We start from the raw sequence: 17,726 nt of genomic DNA on the forward strand, positions 1-17,726 counted from the left end.
GAGAACACCATCATCTGCGCCAGCCCCAAAGAGCTGCAGGGAGTCAATGTGATCGATGCCGTCAAGAACTACAGCATCTGTGGCAAAAGTACCACGGAGAGATTTGATCTGGCCAGGGCGCTCCCCAAGCCCACCTTCAAGCCCAAGCTCCCCAGGCCGAAGCATGAGAGCAAGCCCCCTCCGCCCCCCACGGTGGGGGCCACGGAGCCCAGCCCAGAGACCGATGCTGACACGGAGCACATCTCTTTCCATAAAATCATCGCGGGGAGCGTGGCCCTGTTCCTGTCCGTGCTCGTCATCCTGCTGGTGATCTACGTGTCCTGGAAGCGGTACCCGGCCAGCATGAAGCAGCTGCAGCAGCGCTCCCTCATGCGCAGGCACAGGAAGAAGAAAAGACAGTCCCTCAAGCAGATGAATCCCAGCACCCAGGAGTTCTATGTAGATTACAAGCCCACCAACACCGAGACCAGCGAGATGCTGCTGAATGGGACGGGACCCTGCACCTATAACAAATCGGGCTCCAGGGAGTGTGAGGTATGAACCCTTGCGATAAAAGCGCTCTTAAAAGCTGGGCAATAATAAGTGGTGCTTCACTGAACTCCGGTGACTATAAAGGGAACGTGGTGCCCCCTCCCATTCCCTCTCCCGCTGCTGGCAAGGTCCTCCCCTGTCCGCTTGAGTACATTCATCACACTGGTCATTTTCCTCTCCTGCATAAGGCGCCCACTGAAACTTAAATAGCACGATCAATGTGCAGCTTGAACTGTGGTTTCACATAATGCCTATTGTGTCAGGCCCTTTATTGATTCCCTCCATGTCACACAGTTTTCAGATAAAACTTCCTTTTTACAATTAATCCCCCACATCTGCTGTTATTCTGCTAGACCCAGAGGCACAGTTCTGGGAGGTGTGCAGTTTGTTGGCCAATCGAGGGAGAAGGGGATGGCCCCAGGTACTTGGACCTTGAGCCGATTCCAGGAGGATGCCCGAGGACAGGAACGTTTAGAGGCCGAGCCTTGAAACAATGCCTGGCTCCAAAAGAAAACCGCAGGGAGCTATCCAAGGATGGTGCTGGGTAAAAGCAGCACCACCAGCCGGTTTCTGAGGCAGGCGTCTGGATGGTGCTGAGACAAGTCTAGGGGAAGTGGTGAAGGGTTAAAATGCTGCGGGGAGACAAGCGCCAAATGTGAGGAGATGGTACACATACAAAGTTTCCCACCTGAGAGCTTGTCGCTGAAAGCCACCCCTGTGACATCAGACCAGAGGCTTCCCTGTTCTTTTCTTCTAGCCTCTCCATTTCGAAAATAAGCCCCTTCATTAACTAGCCAGGAAGCAAATGTGAGGAGGCAGATTTCCCCACCGCTCCTCACATCAGGGACTTTCAGAGACCAGGCTTGCACATGGGAAGGCAGCTTGCTCTTAGGCATGTGGTTGGGAGCTTCCCAGCATTTCTCATTTCAGCTCTTCTGGGGGCCCTAAAGGAGGGAGTGGAATCATTAGCGCTCTCTGTTCTCTGTTTGGGCTTTGTCAGGCTGTCCTGTTGTGTTCCATTATGTGTCCTGCACACACGAGTCCCCTAACGACTGACACTTCATTCAGATGTGTAAAGAGAACACATTCCAAGACATGCTTTCCACCAAGAGCCTCAGTCAAAAGGATGCTTTTGGTAACACCTCACTGAATGTACGGAGTAAACCTTAGAGGGAGAAGACCAACCCTATGGCACCCGGCTTTGCTTTTCTGCTGCTGATGTTACGGTGTCCCTATGCTCATCTGTATTGTGAACGCATCCCTCAGTATGATTCTGTACCGACCCTGTTGGCACTGTGCAAGCTGCATGCGTGGTTTTCTGTCGTAGGTGAAAGTTTATTGACTGCAGCTCAAATATCATAGCTTCTGGATTTAAGTAACTTTGACCACAGTTCATTAAGATTTGAGAAAAATGTCTTTAGCCTGTATCCTCTTTCATCCTCCAAAATGAACAATTCAATTACAGTCGTAAAAATCAGGAATTGCAACGTTAAGTCTGTTTCATTTCATTTGGCTTGCCAAACCATGTCCCTGTTCTTTCAAAACAGAATCGCTGCAGCAAAAAAAAAAAAAAAAAAAAAAAGTGAATGGCTATTTTTACCAGCATTTTTATATAGTCTGGGGGCTTTTTATTTGCTGACAGGCAAAAATCTAGGCAAGTCACCATGATATATAATTGCAAGGAAGCCGGTTTATAAAAATCACACTTTTATAAGCAATAAAGAAAAAGGAACATTTAAAATGGACTTTGGTTTTAATTAAATTTGAAAATAGATGGCAGTTCAGAAAAGCATCATAGCTACAGTATATTTACCCATGAAGAATTGTTGACTATACCTTTATTAATGGCAAATTGTCACAGAGTCCCCATGGATTAATAATGCAGACACTTCCTTACAGTACTATCAACTGGATGACTGAGCCTACTGTGATGTTTTTCACTGAAGTTGTAAGTTTACATTTTTCATAAAATGTCAGTAAATACATATTCCATTTAAAAAAGAAATTTCCTTTGGTCAGACTCATTTTTATCTGTACTAAAGATGACTGTTAATTAAATGCAGTGTTAAAGTGAAAAAGCTCATTTCTATTCTTTGACTTGACCTTCTGCCTCATTTGTCATGGATACCAAATAAATTTAAGCAAGACATATTTATACTTATATTTTTGAATTCTTGCAAATTCTCAGTGCTCTGGTACCACTAGTATATACAAAATACATGTGCTGTATTGGAAAGTGTTCCTGAAATTCAAAGTCACTTGGTGGGTAAGATGGAATGAATGACCAGCATTTTAAGGGCTAGTCCTTTTTTTTTATTGTGTAACTTTAATTCTTTATGAATTTAATAATGAATAAGAACCACAATAAAATCCCTTAGAGAGTAAAACTCATTTTGATTCAGAACATGAAATTACAAATTAGAAAAAAAAAAGATCTCCCCTTTTGGGGAATGAAGCTTCTCTAGTTCTTCATCTCTTCTGAGCTCAAATATTTAATTCTTGTCAGTAAGACAGTAACTTGTTCACCACCACAAATTTAGCAAAGCCACCTGGGGAATGTTCGCCTCCTTAAAAGTTGTTGCGCTCCCCACCCCCAGGGCACTTTCTGGACTTCAGATCATAAATCCGTTTTCTTGACTTTTTCAAACTCATTGCATATTTGAGAGATATAATTGATATTCCATTTTCTAGTGCAAAATTCCTCAAAGATGACAGCAGTTCAATACACAGCCTAACCTGTTGAACTGCACAGCAGAGACACGTGGAGGCGGAGGGGTTCAGTCAGTGCTTTGATTGCTTGGTCAGAGAGGGGATGCAATTTAGTCTCTGAACTGCATGGGTTTGGCCCCCATTTTTGTAGCCCCAGTACCCACAGTGCTACTGCAGCATGAAGTTAATAGTCCCAGTGCCACAGTCTTCTGAGAAGTACTTATGCAAGATATATATTCCTTTTAAATTAGTTTACATTTTCCAAGGATGTTGACATTCCATCTTTTCAAAGAATTGAAACCATTTTTTCCTTGATTTAGTGAATCAACTACCTAAGAGTAGACAACAGGCAATAAACTGCATTTCTGTGGAGCAGGAGTGACCTCCAGTGGCGGCTTAGACTAACCACAGCTATTCACACGTTTTATACAGTTTTGAAGTCCTCAATGCTTACAGAAATGTGGTTGACGACATATAGCTTTTGATTTGTGAATCATATTGGAATTTATTTAGTTCATCTCCCTGGGAAATTGAGTTATAGTGCTTTTTTAAGTTATTTTTTGCATAGTGACTTATTTAGTAATGCCCAAACAGAGGCCATAGAACTGGTACTGAGGACTCGAAATAACTGCCCAAAGATGACGAACAAGTTGTAATGTAATAAGAATAAATAAGAATTATTTTAAAGCATTCATATTCATCTATGTTGGCCACATATATATTTTTTCATTAACTGGGTTAACGTTTCCCATCAGCAGGATACTGAAATATGATATAATTTAGGTTGGGGAAAAACAGACTTCAGTATTAATATTGAAAGAATCAGCATCAGCTATTCACTAGTCAGTAGGAATGTCTGACTATCACATGAGGGAGCCCCTTCGGGCTGCAGGACTCTCCAGTTTGTCAATCATGCCAGTGACCTGTGCTTTGCCCCACAGCTCTCTCCCCACTTCCTCCCTCCCCACTGCAGCCAGCTGAACACGGGTTCCATTAGGCTCTCTGACAATGATGTTACAATCCAAGAGGTGATGATTCATGGATAATGAAATTATGCTCTCCTTCTGGGCAAGGATGATGCAGAGTCAGAGTCATAGATTTGGCAGGGGTTTGGGGGGGATGCTGTAGGTGCATGAAATATCTCCTCTTCCCTTCACGTTTACCAAGTAGAGAACTTAAGCAGTTGATTTAAACTGTGAATTAGACCAGCAGGAAAAACAAGCATCAGGCCACGAAGCCTAACAAACACAAAATGAGTTCCGCATATGACACATGAGAATTGAACCATGAGGAATGAAAAATTCAGAAACTGTGTAGCTTCTTGTATTTCCTTTTCCCCTGGATCTGTAGCAGAGCCATTGTGTCCTCTTAGCTAACTGCATTAAAAATCAGAGGCAGCTGAAGATACTATGAGCATGAAAAGGAATGTTGGTAAATGTGAAATATAAATATTGTGTGAGAAATAGAATTAATGAAAGATAAGTAGCTCGTATTAAGGAACCCTGAAAAATGAATAAAAAACACACAGGTGAAAATGACAGTTTCTCTCATCTACAAATCTAATAGCCTGCAGTATTGGACCCAAATTTTGCCTAGTCTCCAAACTCATTGGTGATACTTGCATACTGGAGTAGAATACAGTAGAAATGCTGTAGAGAAATCAACATAAAATAGCTCTTTATTTGAGGAAAGTACAGCCAAATGTGGTAGAGTACAGGTCTTGGGTTCAAGATTTTCTGACACTTGCTAATCAAGTGATCTCAGGCAGCAAATTATTAGCTTTTCTAAACTTGAACTTCACTATCTCTAAAAATGGGCATATGTTACATGACTTCACATGGTAATTGGGAGAAGGGAATACGAGAAGTACTTTGTAAACTACTTATTCTTTTCAAAGAGTACTTCGTGAAATATTGAGCTGTGTTTGTCAGTGTTCTATGTTTGGTCTGGGTTACAAAGACATAACTAACCTCTGTATTACACAAGCCCAAATCCACTTTACATTAATGGCAGTGAGTCGAGATCTTAATTTGTGTTTGACCTTTAGTTTCCATAAAAACACAGTTTCTTCCATCCCATGTTATCTAAGTCTAGGAGTTTATCAATAATGATCACAATGTACAATAAACATAAATAAAGACACCAACCCTAGAACACTGAATCGAAAGATTATCAAAGTGCATCAAATTTTAACTGTTTCCCAAATCAGGTCATTACAGCAAAGCCTTTGAATCGACATAGGTTACTTATCCATCCCTTTTCCAATACCACTATTTTGAGCCCTCGTTGACTTTATAAATTCAACATTTATGGCAAGATGACATTGTTATTGAGCAAAAAGGTATTAATCACATGACATCTACTCTCCTGTTTCATTTTTTTCCCAGTGAAAAAGTATCCAAAATCTTCCACTAGTATCAAAATTACTATAGACTTCATTTTTAGTTATTGTCATTAAAGATCACTGGATTTAAAAAAGGTAGCATAAGAATACAAAGGTGTTTTTTTTTTGAGTAACCACCAATTCAGTTATGCAAAATTAAATATTTAAGAGTCTTCATGGGCCTTTCAAGAAAAAATTTACCAATGTAATCATAAATCTGTCTTCACTGGATATAGCTGGTTTTAACAAGTATGATATAACAGGTCTAATTCCAAAATTCTCATAATTTAAGTTGACAAACTGTTCCTGTTTGTCAGCTATGTTTCTCTGAAATTTCTGGAGAACAGAGATAATAGTGGTTTTTCATTTGGAAAAAGCATTTGAGGATTTTATGCTGCTTTACCTTCATAGGATTCTTGGTGGATGTTCTTGAGTTGGGTAAGAATTCCAGGAACACAGGGAGAATAGAAATGAAAGAGCAAGCAGAGGTAATCTATTTTACAATGTACTTTCTAGTAACAGAATATCTATATACAATAATTCATTTTATTGGAAAAAAAGCTTCTATCTTACTCTATTCTGCACATATTTTAATGAAAACTCATAATTCTCTCCCTCTCTTCGTTAATCTTCACCCAAGGACATTTTTTCCATTGATTTTTTTAGAGAGAATGGTAGGGAGGGAGGAAGGGGGAGAAAGAGAAAAACATCCATGTGAGAGAGACACATCTATTGGTTGTCTCCCTCATGTGCCCCAATAGGGGCTGGGAAGCAAACTTGAGACCCTTTGGTATGAGGGCCAATGCTCTAACCACTGAGCACTACCAGCCAGGGCTGGCAAGTTATAATTTTCTTGACATGTCTCTATATTTTATTTTTATTTTCCAAGGACTCACACCTCACCCCCCATGAATTTTCCTTATTCCTTTCTTCCACTCTTAAGTTATTGCTCTCTACTTCCTATACAACAAATAAATATCTTCCCTCAAATAAATCAACACAACTTGGTCATCTCACTCAAAAAACAGCCTATCTCCAGTGGAAAAATAAATAGAACTTCAATGAAATTTAAGTCTTCCTGACAATCCCCCCTTTCCTCTATAGCTGACACACTACCTCTTTAGTGTCTACTTATTTTCAATGGAGGAAGAAGAAATATAGTTGAATTACAGGATGGTAAAATATTAAAGCCCACTATTTCCTTTTAAATTAACTGACTCCTAGAAAACTGAATTTAGGACTTTATATATGGGAGTGCTCAACTACATTTCACAAGTAAGAAATACTCAGACCAGTCATCAGAATTTTGGGGAATAAAATGCAAATATCTTTGTCTTGCATATAAAATGACAAGGCAAATTCTATACTTAGCAAAGGCAATTTCTATTAAAGCTTAATTGTAATAATTACCATCTGCCCAGGGTGTAAAATATATTTTGCCAGTAAAGAGCAAAGGACTTCAATGAAATACAAATCCTTGTTCATCACTCTTGGGGCTCTAAGTTGTTAATGGAGAGGGACGAAAAGAAAAGGTCCTCAAACAGTGAGGCTATACTATTCAGTGGTGTCCATGGCTTCGATGGCGGGTTATACCTTCTGAAAAAAAGAAACATGTTCAACCCCCTTTTGATGCAATCTACCAGAATCCCACAGGAATATTTAAAGGAGACTTGTAGAAGATATTATGTGGAGGCTAAAGTAGTCAAGTGGCTTTAAGCCTGTGATAAGATTACAACTGTAAGAAGTCTAAGTTTAAAAATGAACTTAGCACTTTAGGATCAGTATTGGCTTGCGCTCATTGATTTGGGAATAAATTTTGCATTCTTTTCACTAAATTTTAAAGTGAAAAGGTGTCAATAGTTGGGGTACTGCCATTTATCCTATGAAAAATTAGGTAACATCACTGAATGATGATTAAAATGCAATAACATATTACATAAATGTATTTGCTAGGCTTGTTACTGATACTTAGGAAAAAAAATCCATGTCCTTTCTATAAGGTGATATATTTTTATTACACATGTGTGTGTGTGTGTGTGTGTGTGTGTGTATTTTTGTGTAATTGAGTTATTATTATTTGCAAGGAATATCTACATAGTTTTTTAAAATATAAAAACATAGTCCTTATATTGACTCTGTTTTCATCCATTAATCTTATACCTTGCCCCTTCTTAAAAGAGTGCCCTATAAAATAATTCATGCTCTACCCACACAAGACTTTTCAAGCCAAATTATACATCTCTAGTTCCCATTAAAAATGATTTACAGTAATTTATCATTAGCATATCCCTCTGCTAGGTAAATTCTAACCTTCCCGTAGAGTATTTTTCTCAACCTGTGGCACCCACTCCAGCCCATCACTCATCATTAAGAGGCAGCATGCACTTAGTCCTATGGACTTTCACAGGGAGGATTGAGTAGAAAGTGTAAAAATCTACATATATTTTTATGGGCTTCACTTTGGTTGTTTTTATGGTCTAACACACAGAGCTGTGTGGGGCCTTTTCCACTGACTTTTTAGAGAGAGCAGAAGGGAGGGAGGAGTGGGGAGAGAAAGAGAAAAACATCCACGTGAGAGAGACCCATTGATTGGTTGTCTCCCTGACGCGCCCCTATCTTAATGCAAAAGCATTAAGCTAGCTGTAAATTCAAAAAAAAAAAAAAAAAAGGACAAGGTAGAGTTTTTAAAAACAGAGTCCAAGGCTCACATCATCTACTTATTACTCTACCGATGATCCTAAACGATGAGCATGCTGCATTTCACTGACTTACCCTCCAAGTTTACCATCATGTTAAGCTTCACATTCCTCGCGTTTTCCATTGCTAACAGAGAGGTTTCTTGTGCTTGCTTTTTGGTTGTTGGCTTTGTGTTGTTTTCTGCCTGCAGATACTCTCCCTGCTGTTAGAATGTATGCTTTTCCCTGCTTTTCTAGAATCCCCACATTTGATCCTGTCAGAACGTCATAGGGAAATTTGTCAGTTTTATGGTTGAGGCGATCAGACGACAGACTGGGTTTGTCCCTAGGCTGCAATCTAGACAAGTCTGGGATATCTGCCTTCTGTCTCCCCAGCCTCCCAGTGCCATGGCTTTTCTCTGGGTTCCTTTCTTTTTACCAAATATCTAGACCAGTGTTATTGTCCCTCGCAAGAGCACTCACATTTAAATAACAGATCTGTAACTAAAGGTGCGAAAGTCACATACTAAGAGCAAGCATGCGGAGCAGGGTTGGGTAAAGTGCTTCTGGGGGCCAATGGCATTGCCAGCACTTGTTAACATAAAGACATTCAAACCTGTAAAGAATTTTTGTGAGTTTATTTGAGCCAAACTGTCGACATATGCCGGGAAGCAGAACCTCAGTGGATTGAGATAGTGCTCCAAAGAAAGGCAGGTTACATCTCTATTTATACATTGCAATCAAAGGAGGGGACGGAGGTGGGTTACATGAAATCCATTGGTGATAGACCAGAGAGGTGGGAGAAAGCAAATTGGGGGTGGAGGAGGGGTGGTGATAGGTACATACTCAGGTGGGTGGGAACAATTAACATGATAATGAAGGAATTTGTGGTCTCTGTCCTGGCGCCCTGCACATTAGGTTGTGCCCCAAGGGGACCAGAGAAAGAAGTTACAAGTTACCCAGACATTTCAAGGATATGTTATTATAGATGCAAAAAGACAGATAGGCTCAGTTAAGGTAAAGGTTGACCTTGTCAGTGAAGATACCGGCCTAGGATGTAACTACCCACCATAGCTGCTTTTAGTTAAATTTCAGGCCATCCTTTGTGGTCACTTTAGGTCTCTGAGTTTGTAAGACCGCCACGCAGGCCTTCCTTGAACTTGTGAGGTTAGCATGTGGCCCCTTTCGTCCACGCACTTATGAAATCATCCTATATAGATGCCCCTGGATTTTTCTCAAAGATAAGTTTGGGCCTTTCCAAAGGAACCTATGCAGGGCCGATAATCCAGGTTTCATTCAGTAAACTATAGTTTGAGAAGGATCTTCAGTGAATTCCATATGCACAGGCTTTCTTCTTAGTTTTTCTCAATAGAGAGACAATATTGTATAAAAGGAAAGTTGGGCTAGAAATCCAGGAAGAACCAGCTTGGATTCTGGCTCTGAGACTTAATAACTAAAAACTCCCGAGTCTTAGCTTCTTCATCACAATAAAGAATAAAACAATATAATAATCACAGAATCGTTATAAGGTAAAGAATCAGGAATCAGCATTTCTTGAACATTTTATGTACTTTGCTTTGGACAAATTAGATGTATTATTATTTAATATTCCCATAGATCCCATAATGATTAAATGAGATGACATAGATAAAATCACTTCGTACAAAGCTTGGCACATAATAGTAACTTTCCCTTTCCCTTTATTAGCTCTAACTGCTAACAATTTCAGTACCCCATTTTGTTTTAATAGTATTCCACTATTTATTTTTATATGGAATAGTAAACAGATATCTGACTTTCAAGAAATAGAATCTAAACTGCCATAAATTAAGGGGCATCTGGGTGCATGGTTAATACTGAACAGTGTGTGAAATATAAAAGCAGTGTCCCAACGCTCCCCAGGACGCCCGGCTGCATCTCCACACCACTTCCCATGCCCTAGCTCTGGCCCGGGCTTGAAGTAGCATGTGCTTCTCCACTTCCGTGCTTTAGTCAATCATTTTCCTTTGTGATGAAATGAATGTCCTCCCTTCCAAGTCCTCTTGGCAACCTCTCAGGCTTTCTAGAATAGATCCACCTCAAATTCCACTCATTCTAAAAGGCTTCTTAATCTTGCCCTTCGCAGCTTTCTGTATTTTGTACCTCTATTGGAGGCAACACCACAAGCTGCCCTGTGTTAGAGGTATTAATGTGTATACAGACCCTTTCTGAGGAAATGGGCCATTTCATTTCTTCTTCCTGTGAAAATTGTACAGCATTTTATTCATGGCTGTACAATTTAGATTTATTCCATTCAGATTGAATTGATATCGGTTGAATTGACTTACTGGTGATATTATAAGGTTTCTGGTGTATTATAATTGTCAACCTCATATCTATGTATATAGTCTACATATACATTTTTGTTTTTATTTCATATATACTTTTCACATATCTATTCTTCTCAGTTATCATTTAACTGGTTTCAGTTTAAACTGTTGCTATGTCATGAATAACCTACCAATGACTTTCCTTTGATAATTACCAAAGGTATTAACATTTTAGGGGGTATGTTAAAGTGACTTAGAGCTAAAAAGAATGTGAATCAAAGAAAGAATATTTAATTCTAAGTATGAATACATCGTGATTTTAGTGGAGGCTCAGTAGTTAACTTTTATAAAAACCATATATTCATGACTTCTCTGCCCACTGCCTCTTGGAAAAGGTCCTTCTCTCTTTAGCTGGGCTGTCTCCTTATCTCATCCCCAGTCCCACAAGGCTTCTGAGTTAGACACACACCCAGGCCTCCCCTCTCTTACCAAACACACAAAGGCACTGCTACCCTACACTCTCAGAGAGATGAGGTCAGAGGTCTTTGTCTTTCTGATCCTATACACATTTTCAAAGCAACTATTCGACTGGAGGCTTCCAACATCAAATACTCAGAAGTTGACAATTGTCAATGCTCATCTTTGCTGTTGTTGTTGTTGATGCTCATCTTTATTACCTCCTGAACACGGCTTACACAGGAGGCTCAACTGACCATATAGAATTGAAGCATGTGCCCTTTGTTGAGTGTCTCTCCCTTCCTCACTTCTGTTTACCCTCTTCCTCTTTTTCACTGAATTTCTTTCTTCTCTCTCATCTCCACTTAGAGCTTCTTTCAGTTTTTTTCCTCTATCCAACTTTTGCTTCTAAGTCAATTTTCACTACTTGAATATGCATTTTCTGGCTTGGTTAAAAGGTAAATACTAATGTTTTTTTATGTCTTAGAAAAGTGCTAATTAAAATGACAGTCTAATAATTTAATTTAAAAGAGTAAAAAATCTATTTGTATTCAACAGCTTTGTTTAGTTCTATAAAGAACTGTAATTTTGTAATTTCAGAACTAGAAATAACATCCTCCCTGGTATAGTTTAAGTCTCATTTTTTAATCACCATTTCTAAGGCAGGGCAGATTTGTAGAACATCTAAATATTCCTCTTTGTGTGAGGCTCTGGGCCTTGTTAAATTCTGTCATCTATGGAGTAGATTCATTTTTTGGATTTATATAATAAGAGAACTGAAAGAAAACCTTTATTTAGTCATAAAAACTCATAGCTACAAGGATTTTTTGAGAAACTTGTAATCATTTTCTTAGCTAATTTAATGGACTTTTTAACAATATTGCCAAGAACAGCATTCCTTGTGCCTATCTTTGTTATCCATTCCAGGGTCTCATGAACAGTGTATCATTTTTTCACCTCTAACTTATAACTCCCTTGCTTAATATATATTCAGTGGTTATTTAAATTTTAAGAAGAATTTCTTTAATTTTTCACTAAAGAGGAAGAACTCAGAAGTAGTTGGGTTTTATTATCATTTTCAATTTTCAGTACTAGAATCTGCCTAGTCTAGCTCAGGTCTAGGGCCCTGGGTTCCATGACGTACTTTGAAAAGATTAAAAAAAAAAAAACACACACACACACAAAAATACTGTTCTGCAATTAGCACTAATATACTTTAGATTCAAGAAATTCTGCATAGAGTGGCAGCTGAATGAAAAGAACCCAGCGCTTAACTCACCTATAACCAATCATATAGGTAAGAATTCCCAGAAGGACCTATTCAGTAATTTTCAATGCCAGGCTCACAAATTATATGTCCAGATGTCAAATTGGCACACAAATCATTGAGCCCCAACTATCTCCTCATATTCAACTCAGTTTTCACGCCCAGCACTGTGTTGTGCAGAAATAACCAATGGTTAAATTATTCCCATTTTGTTGGCTCAGCTCACAGTAGCCCACTGATTAGGGTGTGTGTGTGTGTGTGTGTGTGTGTGTGTGTGTGTTGTTGTTGTTGTTGATGATGATGTTGTTGTTGTTTTTTTAACTATCTGATCTTCAGTTTGTATTTCAACTGTACCCAAGTGCAGATGCCATCTCTGGTAATATGACAAAACAGATTTCAGTTTATAAATGTTTCTGTGTGTGCCAAGAACAGCATGAATCCTGCAGTAACTGTCTGGTGGCCCCGGGGGTTGTCAAAAGGCAACTGAGTCTGCTAGAGAATCATTTTAGAGTTTAGGAAACCTTCTCCACCTGTAATTTAAGAAAAAAAGAAAAAGCCCAACACTCTTAAAGAGCATGGGGGAAAGGCAGTTTAAGAAATAGAAGTCCTCTGTTTCCCGGGGAGGCACTTCACCAGGCAGACAGCCACCCCACAGTAGAGGGACCGCATTTCCTCAGCTGATTCGGTTCATTAACATGCATGGTTACAACAGGCTCGCTCAGAGCCCAGAGCCCGCAGCTGAATGGCCGGGGTCTCCATTTCCCTCCAGTGTCACCCTGAACGTGAAGCGGCAAGCATACTGCCCAAACACAATTTGACTCGCTAAAATCCAGCACTAGAAACATGCAATGCATTTCTCGGGCACATTTTAAAGGACGTATTATCGAGATTTATGGCAGAAGGATGGAAATCATTTGCAGTGAGGCAGCACCAGGAGAATATTCTAGGTTCCTCTCAGGATCGTTTTAAAGTAAAATTTACAAATAAATCTTAGGGGTAGAGCCCCCTTTCAATGCAGAAATCTTCAACTCTTTCCTTTCAAATATATGGAATTTGAATCTGACACACAGCCCGTATGGTGCCAGAATTTATGAGTGATAGGAAAAGCCACAAAAGCTATTTGTCACATAAACTGCAGAGCTCAGTATCAGTCTGCAGGGCTCATTTGCAGAACTCAGAAGGAGCCTGGGAGGAGGGGATCCTAACAGCTGCAGCCTTGACCGCACTGCCCGTGCCAGCCAGAATTCAAGCCGCGTGAGCTGAGTGTGGCTGAAAGAGAGGGTGGCCAAATGAAATAAAAGGAGAAGAAGAAGAGGTTCTTATTTCTAAGTTTGTATTAAATGCGCGCACAGATGAATACCTGCAAAACCAGTGTAAGATAGATGAGGCCTGAAGATATTCAAATTAAATCTGTTCCCGAAAGACTAATTTCCTGGTATAGGGGAGAGGTTACAGACTCTGAATCAGTTACACTAAGAGCATACCTTGGCATCGGTTTCCTCATCTGTAAAATGGAACAGTGCTTCACACCTCAGGGCAATTTTGAGGATACACTGAGGTAACACATATTTGTGGGCATGGCAGGCGCCCAATAAAAGTGATTCACCTCTCTCTTATTAGGTGTTCTCAAAATGCTATAAGTTGATATTGAATGACAAAGTGCAAGTTCCCACATTTACCATTTAAATTACCAGGTTTGCAATCTATGAAAAATAATTATATATTCCTGGAGCTTAATCAATCCATCATGAAATCAGACCCAGAAAGGGCTTTCCATAAATTTGGAAACCCTCTGTTAATATCTGTTAACGGAATTTCTATATTAAGTATTGTTATGTAATAATTTTGCTTAGCACCACAAAAAAATTCTAAGCTTAGTGTTATCTTCTAACAATTCAGTATTATTGCCTTTTCATAAATATTACTCAAAGCATTGAGTCAGTCCATCATCTTTCAAATCTCTCTTTAAAATGTTGCTGTAATGTCTGACCATGCCCACTCTTCATTTTTCTCCCAAAACATACCACATCCTTCCACACTCAACGCTGAAGGGAATATGCTATTACTACTGTAGTGAGCCAACTGGTCTATGTAAATTAGCACCTAATTCATTTCTAGTAGGAAATACTTTAGGCAGTAATAAAATATTAATATTCATATTTTCAAAAATTACAATTGAGTCTATGAAATGATGACTGAGTTCTCTAAAGCAATTTACCCAAAGAGTTACAATACAGGAATTCTAGTGGACATTTATTGAGCACGTACTATGTAGAGGCATACAAATGGATTTTTGTTTTCCTCAAGGCAAACACAATACTAACACGAACCTCATAGAGTTATTATTGTGGATTCATAGTTAATTAGTTAACAACTTCGAAGTGCTAAGTCTTATTAGATTTATTTTTACACTTTAACACATGTGAGAGAGAAATGCCTGAAATTAGACACTAACTATAGCATTCTAAGATTTTGGATCTTTCCATGATATGCTTTCAAGACAGTCTTTCCTACTCTGATTTCTTTCTCATAGGAATCCTGAAAAGCCGATCGAGACACTGACCCCAGACCCTTATTTTCCAGTATTAGCACTGGTTTCCAGTTGACACTAAGCACAGAATTGAAAAACCCTCAGAGTCAGGTCTTTTGTGTAATAAGATAAGGCATTATTTGATAATAAAAGCATCAAGTATTAAACATGACATTTCAATGTAGTTTTCGCATAGGAATCCTAAAAAGCCAATTGAGACACTGATCCCAGACCCTTATTTTCCAGTATTAGCATTGGTTTCCAGTTGACACTAAGCACAGAGTCAGGTCTTTTGTGTAATAATATAAGGCATTATTTGATAATAAAAGCATCAAGTATTAAACATGACATTTAAATGTAGTTTTGTATCTCTGTACAGCAGGAGAGAAAAAACACTGTTGCATAAATCTGAGAGAAAGCGGACCAGGGAAGGATTCGAAATCCAATGATAACTGCCTTGCCTTTAGGAAATAGTGACTGATTTCTCTCCAACATGCTGCGAAGTTGAGAAAAGATGGCAGAGGCATACCTAGGTTAGCGATATTCTAATATGTGGGAGCCATTTCTAAAAGCTCGCTGCTCCTGCCTGGGGCCAGCGGGCTTCGCTCCATCGCTTGGCACCTACATATGCAAATTAGCCGCCATCTTTGCTGGCGGTTAATTTGCATATCGCGCTGATTAGCCAATGGGGAGCATAGCAAAGGTACAGTCAATTACCACGTTTGTCTATTATTAGATTAGATAGATGAGTCATCCATAGTCTTGAGAATAGTTGTGTACCTACAGATATCTAATCTCAGTCCCTCCACCTCTCCCCATCCCATAATTAATCCTTTTCTTATTCAAAGAATGGCCATGGACCCCTGTACTGGGATTTCTTTGGTGAACTTCCTATCTCATAAACTCCAAACATGGGAGACTCGGGAATTCCTAGTGAACAATTTCCTCCACTCATTTTATTTTTTGTACCAGTAAATATATGCAACCTTAATTTAATTTGCACTTTTAAGATCTGGCCACCGACAGAGCCAGCTCTCAGGAGCACTGGAAGGCAATCTTCTTGCTCAGTAGCCCTTGTTTTCAGCCCCAATCCCCTACCTCGGCCAAACTCCACTGTTAAGCCTCAGTGCCTGGTCCTCAGCCCCTAGAAAGCCTGCCCTACTCCAACAGCTGTATAAAAAACAGCTGGGTGAACTACTTCACATCAAGGTGTTAATGCCTAAATCATTAGCTCACCAAGGTAGGGCCCCAGGACAGGGCTGTAACAAAGAGGTCCAATTACTCTCTGATTGCTCCCTGATGGCTCTCTTATACAGAGACATTGACTTGCACTATGAGGTTCCTTTACAGAACTCCAAGAAACAGATCTGTGACACTCAATGCTGTTTTTACTATTAAAATGCTATTAAAATTTTTTCTCGCCCGGTGTTGCTCAGTGGATAGAGCATTGGCCTGCGGACTCAAGGGTCCAGAGTTCGATTCCCGTCAAGGGCATGTACCTTGGTTGCGGGCATATCCCCAGTGGGGGGTGTGCAGGAAGCAGCTGATCGATGTTTCCTCTCTCATCAATGTTTCTGACTCTCTATCCCTCTCCCGTCCTCTCTGTAAAAAATCAATAAAATATATTTTAAAAAATGAATAAAATAGAAATGGCTTATATCATAAACCTAGTTTACATTATCCACTAAATAATTTTAAAATATGCTGTTTTACATATAATTGATCCGGCTCTCTTGCCACCCCACCCCCCTACTCTCCCCTCTCTACTGCTAAAAATATCAAAAAGATCAAAGAAAAACACTTCTAACAATTGTTCAGGACTTTATAATTTGTATTCAATCTACCTTCCTCACCCTTGGTTTCATCTGCTTCTCTTTGTTTTCTGTTCAAATGTCTAATTTTTAAAAATATCCTGATGAATTCAGAAATTATGCATATTAAATCAATAAAATATACTATCCCCTCGCTGTCATTAGGCTAGGCTGGCCAACGGAGGAATATATGTTTTAGACAGAGGGCTCTTCTGCCAATTTTCAAATTATACCCCATTGGTTGGCTTTGGTTAAAGAGAGTGGGGGAGTTGATATTTGAAGAACTGAACTACACTTACACAACATAGGATTTAGTAAAGCTTTGCTGAATGCATTGACTGAATTCAGATATTTTCCCAAAAGTGGACAAAATGAAAAAAATATATATTTAGAAAAAATCTAGACCAGGAATAGGATAAAAGATAAATGTACCTATGAGAAAACATGGAGTTGTGTTTTCAAGAGAGTGGAGCTATTGCTATATTTCTGATGTGATATTTTGCAACTACTAGTCCATTCTTATTTTCAAGGCTCTCAATTAAAGTTCTACTTGGGAAGATTTGATTAATGCATTATTTATCTAAGAGTCATTGATTTATGGAGCTTAACCATAAGATTCAGCACAGCTCATTTTCTTTCTAATATTTATGTCTACAGGAAGAATACCACAATGACATGGGGTGTTCTATCCTTGACTAGTAATCCATGTAAGCAATCATCCAAACTGACAATATTGAAAATATTAAATGATAACAATCTGTTATATTCCCTTCATTGCCAGGATTCTTCTATTGAAAATAACTGAAAAAATTCCCAGAAACTCAGTGATAATTCATAAATCATATATACCACAAAACAGTCTAATATGTATTCCAATGAAATGCTCTCTGAAATGTGGAGATGTCAAATGTGGCTCTCTTCATTGGTCCCTGTATTATTTTTTAGATAAAATCAATAATTCCACCTCAAATTAAAGACTATGGCTTGTTTGTTTGTTTGCTGTTCAGGTTATTTGCTTATGAGACTCTGGCAAAAGCAAAAACAAACACACAGAC

The 17,726-nt window shown here is 39.1% G+C and overlaps 2 protein-coding genes across 2 annotated transcripts in view; one reads left to right on the forward strand and one right to left on the reverse strand.

Annotated features, from left to right (window-relative positions):
- CTNNA3 (catenin alpha 3) overlaps positions 1-17,726 on the reverse strand; it is a gene marked incomplete at its 3' end in the record, with an annotated part of 1,162,049 nt that overhangs the window by 620,307 nt on the left and 524,016 nt on the right. The window lies entirely within an intron of this gene.
- Positions 1-17,726, forward strand: part of LRRTM3 (leucine rich repeat transmembrane neuronal 3) — a 155,258-nt gene that overhangs the window by 2,408 nt on the left and 135,124 nt on the right. Inside the window, exon 3 of the mRNA XM_006760994.2 lies at positions 4-534. Within this exon, the coding sequence (XP_006761057.1) occupies positions 4-534 (531 nt within the window). The remainder of the gene's footprint in view (positions 1-3; positions 535-17,726) is intronic.

The sequence above is a fragment of the Myotis davidii genome, unplaced genomic scaffold (genome assembly GCF_000327345.1).
Source record: "Myotis davidii unplaced genomic scaffold, ASM32734v1 scaffold134, whole genome shotgun sequence".
NCBI lineage: Eukaryota > Metazoa > Chordata > Mammalia > Chiroptera > Vespertilionidae > Myotis > Myotis davidii.